General features: G+C 46.3%; 1 protein-coding gene across 2 annotated transcripts in view; it reads left to right on the top strand.

Moving 5' to 3' along the window:
- Nucleotides 1-13,194, top strand: part of COL6A5 (collagen type VI alpha 5 chain) — a 131,927-nt gene that overhangs the window by 59,189 nt on the left and 59,544 nt on the right. For both annotated transcript variants that reach the window (XM_078432355.2, XM_078432354.2), the window contains exons 8-17: nt 1,889-2,464; nt 4,535-4,875; nt 4,989-5,070; nt 7,187-7,329; nt 8,123-8,215; nt 9,564-9,617; nt 11,381-11,452; nt 11,845-11,871; nt 11,982-12,026; nt 12,116-12,169. In XM_078432355.2, the coding sequence (XP_078288481.2) occupies nt 1,889-2,464; nt 4,535-4,875; nt 4,989-5,070; nt 7,187-7,329; nt 8,123-8,215; nt 9,564-9,617; nt 11,381-11,452; nt 11,845-11,871; nt 11,982-12,026; nt 12,116-12,169 (1,487 nt within the window). The remainder of the gene's footprint in view (nt 1-1,888; nt 2,465-4,534; nt 4,876-4,988; nt 5,071-7,186; nt 7,330-8,122; nt 8,216-9,563; nt 9,618-11,380; nt 11,453-11,844; nt 11,872-11,981; nt 12,027-12,115; nt 12,170-13,194) is intronic.

Here is a 13,194-nt window from a genome sequence, read left to right as displayed (position 1 = left end):
CTCCCAAGGCAGCGGGACCTTCTCAGTTCTGCCCGTTCTAGCCTGTCCCTGGACTCCCACCGTGAAATTTAGTCTCCTTGCCCTTCATCTTGCCACCTTTGATTCCGTTCTCAACACAGTGATCTTCCTAACACGCACTGGACCATGTCACTGCTCTGCTTACAGTTTACAACTACTGACCTGCTGAGTTCCATCTAGCCTTGCCCACAGCTCCAGCCTCACCTGCTGCCCCTCCCCCCTTCACAATCTCTCCTGTCGATCTGAAATGGCATCTCTGTACACAGTATTCTACCCACCACAAACATGCCAGCCCAGCATTTTCCCTGGCTACATCTAGCTTAGCTGTCGTGTTGCAGCCTTTGTGCGCCAGTTTCCCGCCCCAATTCCTGGCGGTGACCCCACTGTGTCTCCCAGCTCCTGCACCTTCCGTTGCTCCTGGTGGTAGCACTGAATGCAGATTCGCTGTTTCCTTATCTGTATCTGTCGCAAGACTGTGGCCTCCTTGGGCAGGCTTGGCCCCTTGTTAATCATTGGGTCCCCACCAAATCTAGTACATCACCAGGATACACGGTCTTTTCCTACAAAGATGGAAGCGGTTTTATTCTCCTCTCCCATGCATACCTTTCAGAGGCAGATGCTGAGGCGGAGTTTAAGATGCAAGATGTTTATTAGGGATCCACACCTAGGAAAAAAAGCTGGGAAAAAGTCAAACAGTGATGCATGCTTGACAGAGCTCCAAACCCGGCAAAGAGCTCTGGAGCGTGCATTGCCCATCAGCGTTGTCCAGCATCAGACTAAGCTGGCTGGGCGGTCATACCCCCTTCTCACTTAGTCCCCAGATGTGAGCTGCCCTGGGCAGGGCACGGTCTTTGGCAAGACATCTCCCTGTAGTAAGGCTGACCCTGAAGGAGTCGACAGCCGGAAGCCCTCTGCTGACCATGCGCCAACAACCAGGCAGTAAATCCTTCCTTGAAAGTCTATCTGGGCAGCCCAGCTGTGTGTCTCTGCCAGACTACCCTTACAAATGATTGTGTGGCAGTGGGCATCCCTTTGTTTCAATTGCCTTTAGTAATCACTTCAGTGCTGGCCCTGTCCCAGCCATTGCATTTGATTGGAACAGAGCATAGAAGATTATCCCTTCGTTATGGGACATTTCTCATTGGATTTCAGGGAGATGACCCCATGCTGTGTTTACTAGCCATTAGCACTTGTCCCATTCAGTTTTAATATGTGGGGTATGATATTATAAAAAAACTGCAGTAGAAAAAATACTTTTATTTAGAGATAAAACGATGAGGCGGTCCATGTACCAGCTGCACAGTATAATAATTGTGTATTCTTAGGCAAGTTACTTAACCTCTGAATTCTACTTCTATATCTATAAAATTAGATTAACTTATTAAAACGTGGTCATGAATATTAACTTGCTGTATGCCAAGAGCATTGTTTAAAAAATGGTATTTCTCAACACACATGCAAAGTGGTAGCATTACTAGTAACAGGAATACTGAATATAGTACAGGGGTACCATTACCTTGACTTGGGCGAACCATCCAATCTGGGTGTGTCGAGGGGATTTCTAGCCTTTGCAATTACTTTTAGTGAGTGGCTTCAAGCTATTCAAACTTCTCTTTTTCTCTGAGCAACTTTCAGTGCCCTTTCAAATGAATCATGCAAATATTAAAATTTGAAACAAAGTCTATTACCTTTTCTTCCTTCGCACTGTGTTTCCTTCTCTTTGAGGGCCAATAGCTGATCCTCTCTTCTGTTAACTTATTTCAATTTGCTACTAATGTGGGGATTTAGTAAAGCAATTTAAGTATTGAAGGAAAGAGAAATTTTTGAATCATTCATGAGGAAAATAATTGTTTTGTTTTTCCAATTGCAGCCTGCAACATTCAAGAAGCCGATGTGGTTTTCTTTTTTGATGGCTCTGACATGGTATCCAACTCAGAGTTTGTTGCCATGACAACTTTTCTGTCAGACATCATTGATAATTTTAACACTGAATCTCAGGGAATAAAAATTGGGCTGGCTCAATTTGGCCGTGACTTCCAAAAAATTATTGAGTTGAAAAACTCTCTGACTATAGCCAAGTTGAAGACTCAAATTCAAAAAATCACCAAGAGCAAGGGGTTTCCACGAATTGACCTGGCTCTTAGAAAAGTGAAAGTCATGTTTGATCCACCTTCTGGTGGGAGAAGAAACGCTGGTGTCCCTCAAATTTTGGTAGTTATCACATCCGGAGATCCCTACTATGATGTGTCAGAGGAAGTAAAAATCCTGAAAAACCTTGGAATTTGTGTCCTGGCTTGGGGCATAGGAAATGTTCATAAGGAACAACTTCTGCCAATAACAGGCAATTCTGAAAAAGTATTCACTTTCCAAGACTTTAGTAACTTAAGGGATATAGAGACGAAGAAAAGAATGGTCCGTGAAATCTGCCAGAGCTGCGGGAAAACCAGTAAGTGTTCCCCTTGTTCTTTATTTCTTTTTAATTTAATTGTACCTTCCCAGTGCTTCATTTCCCAAGGTATCCTAGGGGCCAGCTCTAGATGAACATATTTTTAGAATAGTGCACAGTGAAAATAGACCTTTTCTCTGTTTCTGGGAAGCTTGAGATCAGCCAGCCACCCTCAGAGACAAGGGAAAGGATGCAGAGGCTGGAGGAGGCCCTGGGTTGTGTCCTCTGGTCAGCCCTGTCCCTTCACTCCAACCCCGGGTTTATGCCCCTCTTTGCACCTGGACCTCAGTCTCCTGTTTCTACCCTTTCCACTTCTGGAAGTCCTAGAATGATGCCTTGCAACTGGTAGGAAGTAAGTAAAGCTAACATTTGCAGGTTGACAGCTTTACTATTTTAACTTTATTAAACGGTCTTGTAAGGGACTCAGTGTTCCTGTCTGTGTGTGTGTGTGTGTGTGTGTGTGTGTGTGTCTATATGAGCCTATCTATATGCATGTTTTTTAATTAATTAATTTATTTATTAATTTATATTTTTACTTTATTTAAATCCAAGTTACTTAACATGTGGTGTAATAATGGTTTCAGGAGTAGAATTTAGTGATTCATCACTTACATATAACACCCAGTGCTCATCCCAACAAGTACCCTCCTTAATGTCCCTTGCCCATTTAGCCCATCTCCCTACCCAACAAGCAACCAGTTTGTTCTCTGTATTTAAGTTTCCTATGTTTCGCCTCCCTCTCTGTTTTTATCTTAATTTTCCTTCCCTTCCCCATGTTCATCTGTTTTGTTTCTTAAATTGCACATGATGGCATTCGTGTAATCATAACATGGTGAAGATTTGAATTGTCCTGGGGATTATTTAATACCCAGAGGTCACAAACACAAATGGCTGCAAAGGCCAGGAAGGTAATATAAATGAGTCAGGGAGGCCGGGAGGGAAGGAAAAGAATGGAGAGCAATGGCGCATCTCATGGGGAGGGTGTTGCTCGCTCCAGCTGAGAGTCACCGTGTGGGACTCAGGTTCTGTATGTTTGGGCTGGGAGTTGGGAAGACAGCACACCAGGAAGCAGCGGTGAATGATAACATTTTGTAGAACTGGTACAACGTGCAGAAACTCCTCAGTGTGCTTCTGTTTCTAGAGTTATGACTGAAGCTACTTCTTTCACAAAATGGGTTGGTGTTTTCAAGGTCTCCAGATCTTCTACACCCCATTTGGGGTGCTCAGCTGGAAGCAGGTTACAGTGGGGCAAAGGGCCCTGGGACTGGAATCAGAAATCCGGGGTTCTTATTCTGGTTCAACAGCAGCAACCTCCATGAATCATTCTTTCCTCATGTGTACAATGAGCAACTGGGAAGGGTCAGAGGTGTCCAAATGGCAACTTGTAGCTGAATTGTGTTTGTCCTATGCAGTGTTGACAACTTGTTAAGATTAATTGCCAGCTTTTACAAACTGAAGATTTCACATAAAAATCTAGATTTCAGGCTTCTCTCTGAAAACTCTATCTGACAACACTGGGTCCCTTTTCCCACATGGCTGACTCTCAGCTAGAGCTGAGCAGTGACCAGATGGGTGGTTAGTCTCCATCCATCCTCTGTTCTCCCTGCCCATTTAGCTCATTTACATTATCCACGTGGCCTTTACAGCCATTTGAATGTGTGATCTCCGGATTAAACCATCTCTAAGGATAATTCAAATATTTAATATGATCATATGAATCATAGTATGTCATCATTAAAAGAAGAAAATATGCATGTGCAAACACACACACACACACACACACACACACACACACACACAGCCAGCCAGGAAGCCAGCCTCTGAGAATGAGGCTGAACCATGATTGGAACTTCAAATAGCTATTGGAACTTGTAATATTTGAAAAAGGAGAGAGGAAACACCTGTGTTATATGTTGATCAAGCAGCCAATATCTTCCTTCTTTCTTTGTGGGTGCTAGAGTCCCTCCAGCCCTGGGCCATGCCATGACTGCTCTCCTTATTTTCTGCCTCGTCTTCCCTTCCTTGTTCCTGTCTACTCATTAACCTGGCCTCATTTTCCTTGGTCTCCAGATTGCTTTATGGACGTCGTGGTTGGGTTTGACATTTCCACTCAACTGCCGGGGGCGCAGTTGTTCGAGGACCACCCCCGGCTGGAATCATACCTCCCAGGCATCTTAGAGGACATGACCTCCATCAGGGGGGTAAGCTGTGGGGCAGGCGCAGAGGTGCAGATGAACGTGGCCTTCAAGGTGAACGATGATGGAGAATTCCCTACTGAGTTCCAAATCTACCAGAAAGCAATATTTGACAGGCTGCTGCAGGTCACCGTTAATGGGCCAACTCATCTGAATGCACAGTTCTTGCGGTCTCTGTGGAATACGTTTAAGAAGGAATCTACATCCCAAGGACAGGTACTCACGTCACAGTCTCTCTCCCATCTCCGTGTTCTTTTGTTTGTTTCTTCCTCCCCAGTTATATGTTTCATTTTCACATCGTCCCATTTTCTGCTTTCCTCTTTCTCTAGGTGCTGCTCATCTTTTCAGATGGTCTTGGGGGTGAAAGCAAGATAATGCTTGAAAATCAATCAGACAGGCTCAGAGAAGCAGGTACTGAGTTGTGAATTTAAGTGGTGAAGCACAGAAGGTACTAAACAAGTCCCTACTTACTCAGGTGCCAAAGATCTTGGGATCTGTCTGGCCACTAGTAACAGATGCTGTTGGTGCCTCCCCAGAACCCCTAGACCTGCACACTGATCCCCCAGGGGCTGCAAATGCCATGACCAAGTGCTTACACCTGTGACCTACAGTCATGAGTCCTTGACTGACCTGAACCCTTACCTGACCCTTGGACCAGGGGTGGGTTTATACCATGTGCCACCTAGAAATGGAAGGGGGGGGGCATCGATATAGGGATACAAAAACCCAGCACCTTTGCCTCCAGTGGGTCAACTGTGATACAGTTTATACCCCAGAGTCCTTCAGGAATCAGATTAAGGTGAAGCCCTTACTGACACACATCTTTGCTTACAACTTCCCCTTCTTTCTCCCCCTTAATAAACTAGATACACACAAATTCTTCCGTTAGATCCTGCTTCCAGGGCACCTGACCTAGGACACTCCTTACTGTTTCTGATTATCCATGTGAAGGACAGACATACGGATCTTGAAAAGCACTTCTTACTATCCATGTCATAGTTTCAGACTGAGCTGGAAGCTAAATGCAGAAATTGAGAGTCATATGCAGTGACAGGAGGGTCCACTGATCATTAGACGGGATGCATTGTTTGAGACTTCTGGGCGTAGACCCACGCTGGCTTCTGGGGTTTAGGTTCTGTGGGCAACCTCCCTGGAGGCCACAAAGTCTCCTGCATGATTGCTGGGTTATGTCACCCTCCTTTCCCACTGTTCTGGGCACATCAGTTTCCTTAGTACAGCTTCTGGCACTTTGCAGGGTCCCACCCCCGCTCCCCACTCCCGCCTTCCTTCACTCCCCACATTTAGTACCCCAGGCACTCAGAGCCACCTGCTTCTTCCTCCAGTACACCTCATGGCTCAGTCCTCCCTATCCTGGCATACACTTTTCTTCTACATAAAACTCTCCCCCATCTCAGCTCCTCCCCAGTCCTTCTCTCCACCTTCAGTCTCTGGTTCTCTTCCTTGACCAGCTTCCATTCGTCCTTCAGGCTCAGCTTAGACATCAGTTCTTGGCGGATACCTTCCATGACTTTCCAGGGCTGAGTTAGGAGTTTCTCCTTTAGGCTTTCAAAGCATGCTGCCATTCTGTCTCAGGACACTTATCACTTCTCAGGGCAACTATCTGATCCCTATCTTCCTTTTCTATTAGACTGTATGTACTTCTCTGCAGGGACAGAGTGTGCCTGTTCTATTCATCGTGTATCCCTGATACAATGATTGATACATAATAGGCTCCTAATAAACAAAGATTTGTTTAATGAAAGGATAGACAGAGTAAATGGACTAGTGAATGAATTAACAAGTGAGTGGATGAATGAATGAATGAATGAATGAAATCTGGTTATGGCCAACACTTCACCCTGAGCTTTCCTCAAGCTCTCAGGGCCCGAGCCCCCAGGGGTGTTTGGCTGTGGAGATGACTTTGAGAACTATTTTTTTTAAATGTTTATTTATTTTTGAGAGAGAGAAAGAGAGAGAGAGGGAGAGAGAGGAGGAAGAGGGGCAGAGAGAAAGAGAATCCCAAGCAGGATCTGTTCTGTCACCACAGAACCCAATGTGGGTCTCGATCTCACAAACTGTGAAATCATGACCTGAGCTGAAATCAAGAGTCGGACATTCAACCAAAGGGGCCACCCAGGTGCTCTGAGAACTACTGTTAATTTAAAAATTCAGAAAAACTCTGAAGCTGAACAATTCCCTTTCTTATAAATTGCTTTTAAATGCCCAAGAATTGCATCAAAACTTGGTGGTGAGGCATTAAACACAGTTTTCTGCTAGTGTTTTTCTGTCAGATTTGTACATAGTTGCTCTTGGAATACTTTTTCTCTGGGGATTTCTTACTGAGGCCTGAGCAAGCAAGCAAAGTTGTTGGGTTCCTCATACATCAAGAGTCCCGCTTCTTCTTAATGTTTCCGTTTCCCCTTTTTGATTCTCTGAACACCGTTCACCAAGTAGAAATAGGATGGGCTTTTCCTCTGTTTTAACGTGCAACCCCTTTTGTTTTGAATCTGTCATGTTTACTGACCAGGACTCGATGCACTTCTGGTGGTCTCCCTAAACACGACTGCCCACGATGAGTTTTCCAGCTTTGAATTTGGGAAGGGATTTGATTACAGGACTCATCTGACCATTGGAACAAGAGAACTGGGCAAGATGCTATCACAGTACCTGGTGAGTTGTGGAACAGACACGCAGTTACTCAAAAGGCCATCAGAACGAAACTGGAATTTTGATGAGCATTTCCAGAGAGTGCCTTGCTTACCCCATTACACTCAGCGCATGGTCTTTAGTATGTGAAAAAGTGTGAAAGACCTGAGCCGCATATTCTTTTTTAAATTTTTAATGTTTATTTACCCTTGAGAGAGAGGCAGAGCATGAGCAGGGGAGGGGCAGAGAAAGACAGAGACACAGAATCCGAAGCAGGCTCCAGGCCCTGAGCTGACGTGGGGCTGGAACTCACCAACCATGAGATCATGACCCCAGCCAAAGTTGAACGCTCAACTGACTGAGCCACCCAGGTGCCCTGTAAGCCGCGTATGTTTGGTTTTGTGTGTCCTTCCGCCCTTATCATCTCACCAAATGAATGCACAGGGAACTAAAAAACCAACTAGCCCCTCATTAAATAAAAAATCACCCAGCAGTTTATGCTGCAGAAATCCTCAGAAAAGAGGAGTCTGTCAACTAGGAGCCAGCCAGTCATGTGCAAACTCAGCCTGTGGTCCTCTGTGGGGCAGTCGCCCTTTCTATAGAGAGGTCATTTCCTGGGAGAGGGTATCATGCATCACAGTTGCTAGCCCAGTGCCCTGTCTTCAGTATTAAGTCAAAAAGCACCTCTGATCCTCCGCAGCCCCTCCCCAAAAGAGAAAAGATGGCCGTGTAGTTGGTGTGTTATGATCTGCGTGAATATAGTTCTTAACGTTGTGACGTTCCTGACAATTGTTGCTCTCTTGTTTGCTTTTTCCAGGGAAACATTGCAGAGAGGACTTGCTGCTGCACATTTTGCAAGTGTTCAGGGAGTGCAGGTCTTCCTGGGATGCCAGGACTGCAGGCCATGAAGGTGCCATTCAGTTGTGCCTTGAGAGGGTGGGTGGGGCTGAGGCCAAGTGGCTGAATGTGCAGACTTCACTGGGTCCTCGTGGAATTGCTTCGGGCATTTAGTTCACTGTGTCTTCTTTGGGTATTTCCTGTGACTCCTGTGGTGTAGGAGCCAGTTCAGAGGGGCTCACTTTTGAATACTGCTGTGAAGAATAACTCCCGTTTTCCTTATATATCCCTCATGATGTTGCTCCTCGGTTTTGCAATTTTTTTTAATAAAATTTTTTTTAACATTTATTTACTGTTGAGAGACAGAGACAGAGCATGAGCAGGGGAGGAGCAGAGAGAGAAGGAGGCACAGACTCTGAAGCAGGCTCCAGGCTCCGAGCTGTCAAGGACAGAGCCTGACGCGGGGCTGAAACTCAGGGCCCACGAATCGTGAGATCATGACCTGAGCTGAAGTCAGGCGCTTAACCGACTGAGCCACCCAGGCGCCCCCTCGGTTTTGCGATTTGTACTTTTGCACCTGCTTTCAACAGTTTGGAGGGTGCAAGAGGTGTTAGAAACAGTGGGGAAAGTTGTCCTACATCGGTGGTGAATGAAACTGAGCTGCAAAGAGAGCAAAGCATTGCAGATTAATAGGCTTTTTAAAAATGCAGTATACAAGATCAATTACACAGCGATAGCTTAAATAAATATGGTCTCTTCATTCATGGAGTGCTCTAAGGTGATGAGAATGAATGAGCTACAGGTATATACGACAACATGAATAGGTGTTACAAACACTGTAATAGCCAAAAAAAGAAAAAAAGTAAAACGTAGAAGAATACATATAGTCTGGTTCCATTTATAAAAAGTCTGAAAGCAGGCAACACTAACCTATCAAGTATGTCTGGGGGTAAGTCAGGACCTGTGTTACTGGGTGAGGAAAGCAAACCTCAGTTTAAATCTTTGCCACAAATAGGCCACAAGGCAGTGAAAGCACACGTGGCAAAGGGAGAGATGATCACAAGGGATATGTAGCCTTGTTGTCGGGAGGAATGCTTCTTCCCTGAGCTCTCAGAAAAGCAGAAGAAAATGCTCTCTTTGGAAAGTGACCAGTTTGCCTGCTGGGAGAGTTACGCTGGCCACAGCTGCCGGCCATGCAGCCTCAGGTGCGGACTGACCCGGATGCCCTGACCTGCAACGTGGAATCCACAGGTCACCTTCCTGTAGAGGTCAGAGGTTGTCAGACTCTCCCCAGACTCACAGCCACTCCTGCCTGCGCTGTGAGTGAGCTGAAGGGAGGGACTTGTCTATAACGCCTAACGATTTCACAAGTTCGAATTGGAGGAAGCCAGCTGAAGTGCATTTTCTCTCTTCCCTCCCAGGGCTCTCCGGGTATAAAAGGCAGCAGAGGACATCGGGGAGAGGACGGGGACCCTGTAAGTTCTTCTGACCCTCTCCCACGACATGAGCAGTGATTTTCTTTTGCATGGAAAGCCTTATGTTCCTACAGAAGGGGTTTTCTGGTGGTTTTGGAGGAAGATAGGTTGTTTCCCCCTCCTTTTACTTGTCTGGGTCATGAGTACTTGCCAAACGTACTTTTGGGGGGAAGGAGGAAGCAGACTTACCTACACGTTGCCTGGCATGTTTTTATCAGTGGCAGGGAGCCGGGCACGCTCCGGTCCCCCCACATCCCCCTGCAGGGTGAAGCAAGGCTATCTTGAGGGGCTGCCTTTGGACCCAGAGTTCAGCGTTTAGTACATGGAGAGGCTCGGCTTTGTGGTTACGTGGTACACAGAAGTTTTCTAATCTCAATCTTTGACCCTCAAACCGGAAATCTCACTAGATTCATCAATCAAATTGGGAGAATAGATTTGGAGGAACTGAAACACTTGGGTGGCTCCGTTTGGGGCAGGGAAAGTTCAGGAAGCATCCAGCCTCCACCTCCATCTCCTTAGCTGCAAGCTAGCTCTTCATCTGGGCGGCAAGTTATGATGAAAAGCACAGGCTGTGTAGTCAGACAGCCAAGGGATGACCTGGACCAGAGACCTTGGCAGGACACTTAACTTCCTGACCCCCAGTCTGCCGATCTGTAAAACATTTATACATTCCTCTGACTCTAGTGCTATCCTAGTTTACACAATGACCACCGAGGGGAGAGTTCTAACTCACCTACCACGTAGCTGCAGAGGGGTCTCGGAGCCCACCCAGGCAGCACTGAGGGCTTTGACCGGGTGTCTGGCCTTGAGCCCTCATCTGGCTGACCGTCTAGTCAATGGGAAGCTGCAGTGTTTTGGTAGCTCTCGCGACCTTTGGCCACAAGTGAGGCCTCCTGCTTTCCTGGGAGTAATCTTCAGAATAAAGAAAGCAAAGCAGGAAGAAGGAAAATCCCTTCTCCCATCACCTCTCAGGAAGGGAAGAACCAAGCTCATTGCTAAACAATTAGTTATCCAAACAGCAAACCGTCAGCATCCACCCTGCACCCAGATTTGAGCCAGGCACCAGGGACACAACTGGGGAAAGAGATAGCTGGGGGCTCCTGCCCTCAAGGAGCACAACATTGCTTTTCCCTCGAGATTCATTTTACTCCGGCATTTACCTGTGTTTAAATATTTCCCGGGAGAACCAGGATTGTTAGGAGATGCGTACATCATTGACCTTGAACACTTTTCCCCCCCAAGCGGATGATCTGACTCGGGCTCTTTCACCTGGGGGTCATTTCCGTGAACACGAGCATTCCCCATCTCCCAGCACTTGTGGTAGTGGCCCCTCCCTCCCTTCAGCTCCTTGGACTCAGCCCCAGTCCCCTGGGACTGGCTTGCTTCAGTACTGACTTTTCCCGCAGCACTGGGGCCTTGGGCACAATTTCAGGGCCAACGCGTATTACTGGAGTATTTGAAAGGTGGCTGGAAAGTAGATTGACTTCCAAACCTTTGTGCTGTCTGATGAGATGGTAAAACATCCAGGTTCATCCCGCACTTCTGTGTGATCTTGGGTCTGCAAGGAAGCCCTGCAGGTTGGCACGGAAGACGCTGGAATAGAGGGGGAAAACCAGAGTTAAATGAACACATTTGTGGAAAGATTTGCTCTGTCTGAAGCTCAGAGTCCTCCTGTTGCTCTGGCTTCTCTCTTAAAAAGTAAACTGCTGGCAGCATCTGACAGACGAGTCACTTTGGATACCTGTTTGGGTACCTTTTCTTAGGGAAGACGAGGAGAAATTGGACCCACAGGAGATAAAGGGATTGCAGGATGTCCAGGGGAGCACGGCCAAAAGGTAAGCCCTGCTGGAAATGTGATCTTGAATTCCCTACAACAGCCTCTTGCCTCTTTCCTCCCTCCCTCCCTCCCTCCCTCCCTCCCTCCCTCCTTTTCTCTCTTCCATCCCCCCATGCCCCGCCCCTTTCCCTTTCTCCAATTACATGTTAGTGTCCTCCCCTTCAGACTAATTCTACTTCTTAGAAACCTCAATGAGTTTTGAGCCCACCTCAAAACATAGGTGGTGTTCAATCCCACCTATATAACCTCTGTGATTGTAGAACCAGAAGCCACTAAAGAACAACACAATCACCCTCTTTAGGGAGGCAGCCACATCCCGCCCCAACAGGGTGTGAATCCACCTTCTGACTATCTTTGATGTGTCAGTGAGAGATATTTCATCTTTTACAGGGAGCCAAAGGATATTCTGGATTCAAGGTACTGTAGTGTCTTCTCAGTCGAATTTGATTTCCTGGCGGGATTAGTTTCCCAGGAAGCATGTGGCTGAGCTCCCCTCTGACCCGATTGTGCTCCTTGTTGTCCCTCAGGGAGAAAAAGGAGACGATGGGTTTAACGGACTGGATGGGGAGGAGGTAAGCCATCTTTCAAGTACTGTAACATCGTCATGAGGTTGACGTATTGCTCTTTAAATGGGGATTTTGTTTTCCTTGTTTTCTTTTAGGGCTTTCATGGGTTACCTGGGACAAAAGGAGAAAAAGGCGATCCAGGATCCCAGGTAAATCTTCAATAAATCAAAGAAGGAGAATTTGGTGATGGAGATAGTCTTAACTGCTGTGCGCCAGTGCTTAGAAGGGACAAAATTGAGAGCTGACTTGACCACACAATGAAGGCCTGTTACTACTGAATAAATGCTGCCTTCCCATTTGGGAATCTTCAAGAATTCCATTGAGGGATTCAAAGCGTGCAAGGTTCTTCGTTTGGTGTCTTCCACAGAAGTCTGAAAATGATTGTTTTTGCCTCCCAGTAGCTTCCTTGTTTGCATCAGGAAAAAAAAAACCATAAAAATCAAGAGAAAGATACAGAATTATTTTGGTGACCTTGGTGTAGTAAATCACGGTGAAACTTTTTTTATCTTAAATTCATTTCAATACTGATTAATATATGCCGGTTGGTTCCAAACAGCTCTGCTTATATGTTCTGATCCATTTATTTATGCAATATTTTTGAATATCTGGCATGTGCCGAACACCGAGTTATATGCTGATGATTCGGAGACGAACCACACTGACCTTGTCCTCGAGGATCCCCAGACATAGAAAGACAGACATATTAATTGCTAATGACAGTGCAGAATGTGATTGAGGCCAGGTAGACAACTACGTGAGAGCCCAGAGAAGGGCACCTAACTCAGCCCTAACTCATGTGGGGAGGGAGTTCAGAAAGTCTTTCTGGAGGAAATGATCCCTGAGCTGAAGATGATAGGAATTAGCAAGACATGGAGAAAGGCCATTCTAGACAGAAGGAACAGCATAAGCAAAGACACGGAGGCTCGAGAGCACTGCAGATTGAGCATTAGAGTACAGGTAGAGGGAGGTGAGGTTCCAGCGGTGGCCGGAAGAGATTGGGAAGACGCCGGGGAGCCATGTTGAGGAGTTAGGCTTTTAACGTTAGGAGATTGGGAACCTTTAAAAGATTTTAAGTACGGGCGCCACAACTGAATTTGCGTGTTGAACATACTACTTGTCGGTGGTGTGGAGACTGTGTCAGAGATGACATAGGTGCAAGGCAAAGATGAGAGGA

This window comes from Panthera onca, chromosome C2 (assembly GCF_046562875.1).
Source record: "Panthera onca isolate mPanOnc1 chromosome C2, mPanOnc1 haplotype 2, whole genome shotgun sequence".
NCBI lineage: Eukaryota > Metazoa > Chordata > Mammalia > Carnivora > Felidae > Panthera > Panthera onca.
The sequence above is the reverse complement of the archived record's forward strand: the minus strand, read 5'-3'. Positions and strand labels throughout refer to the sequence as shown.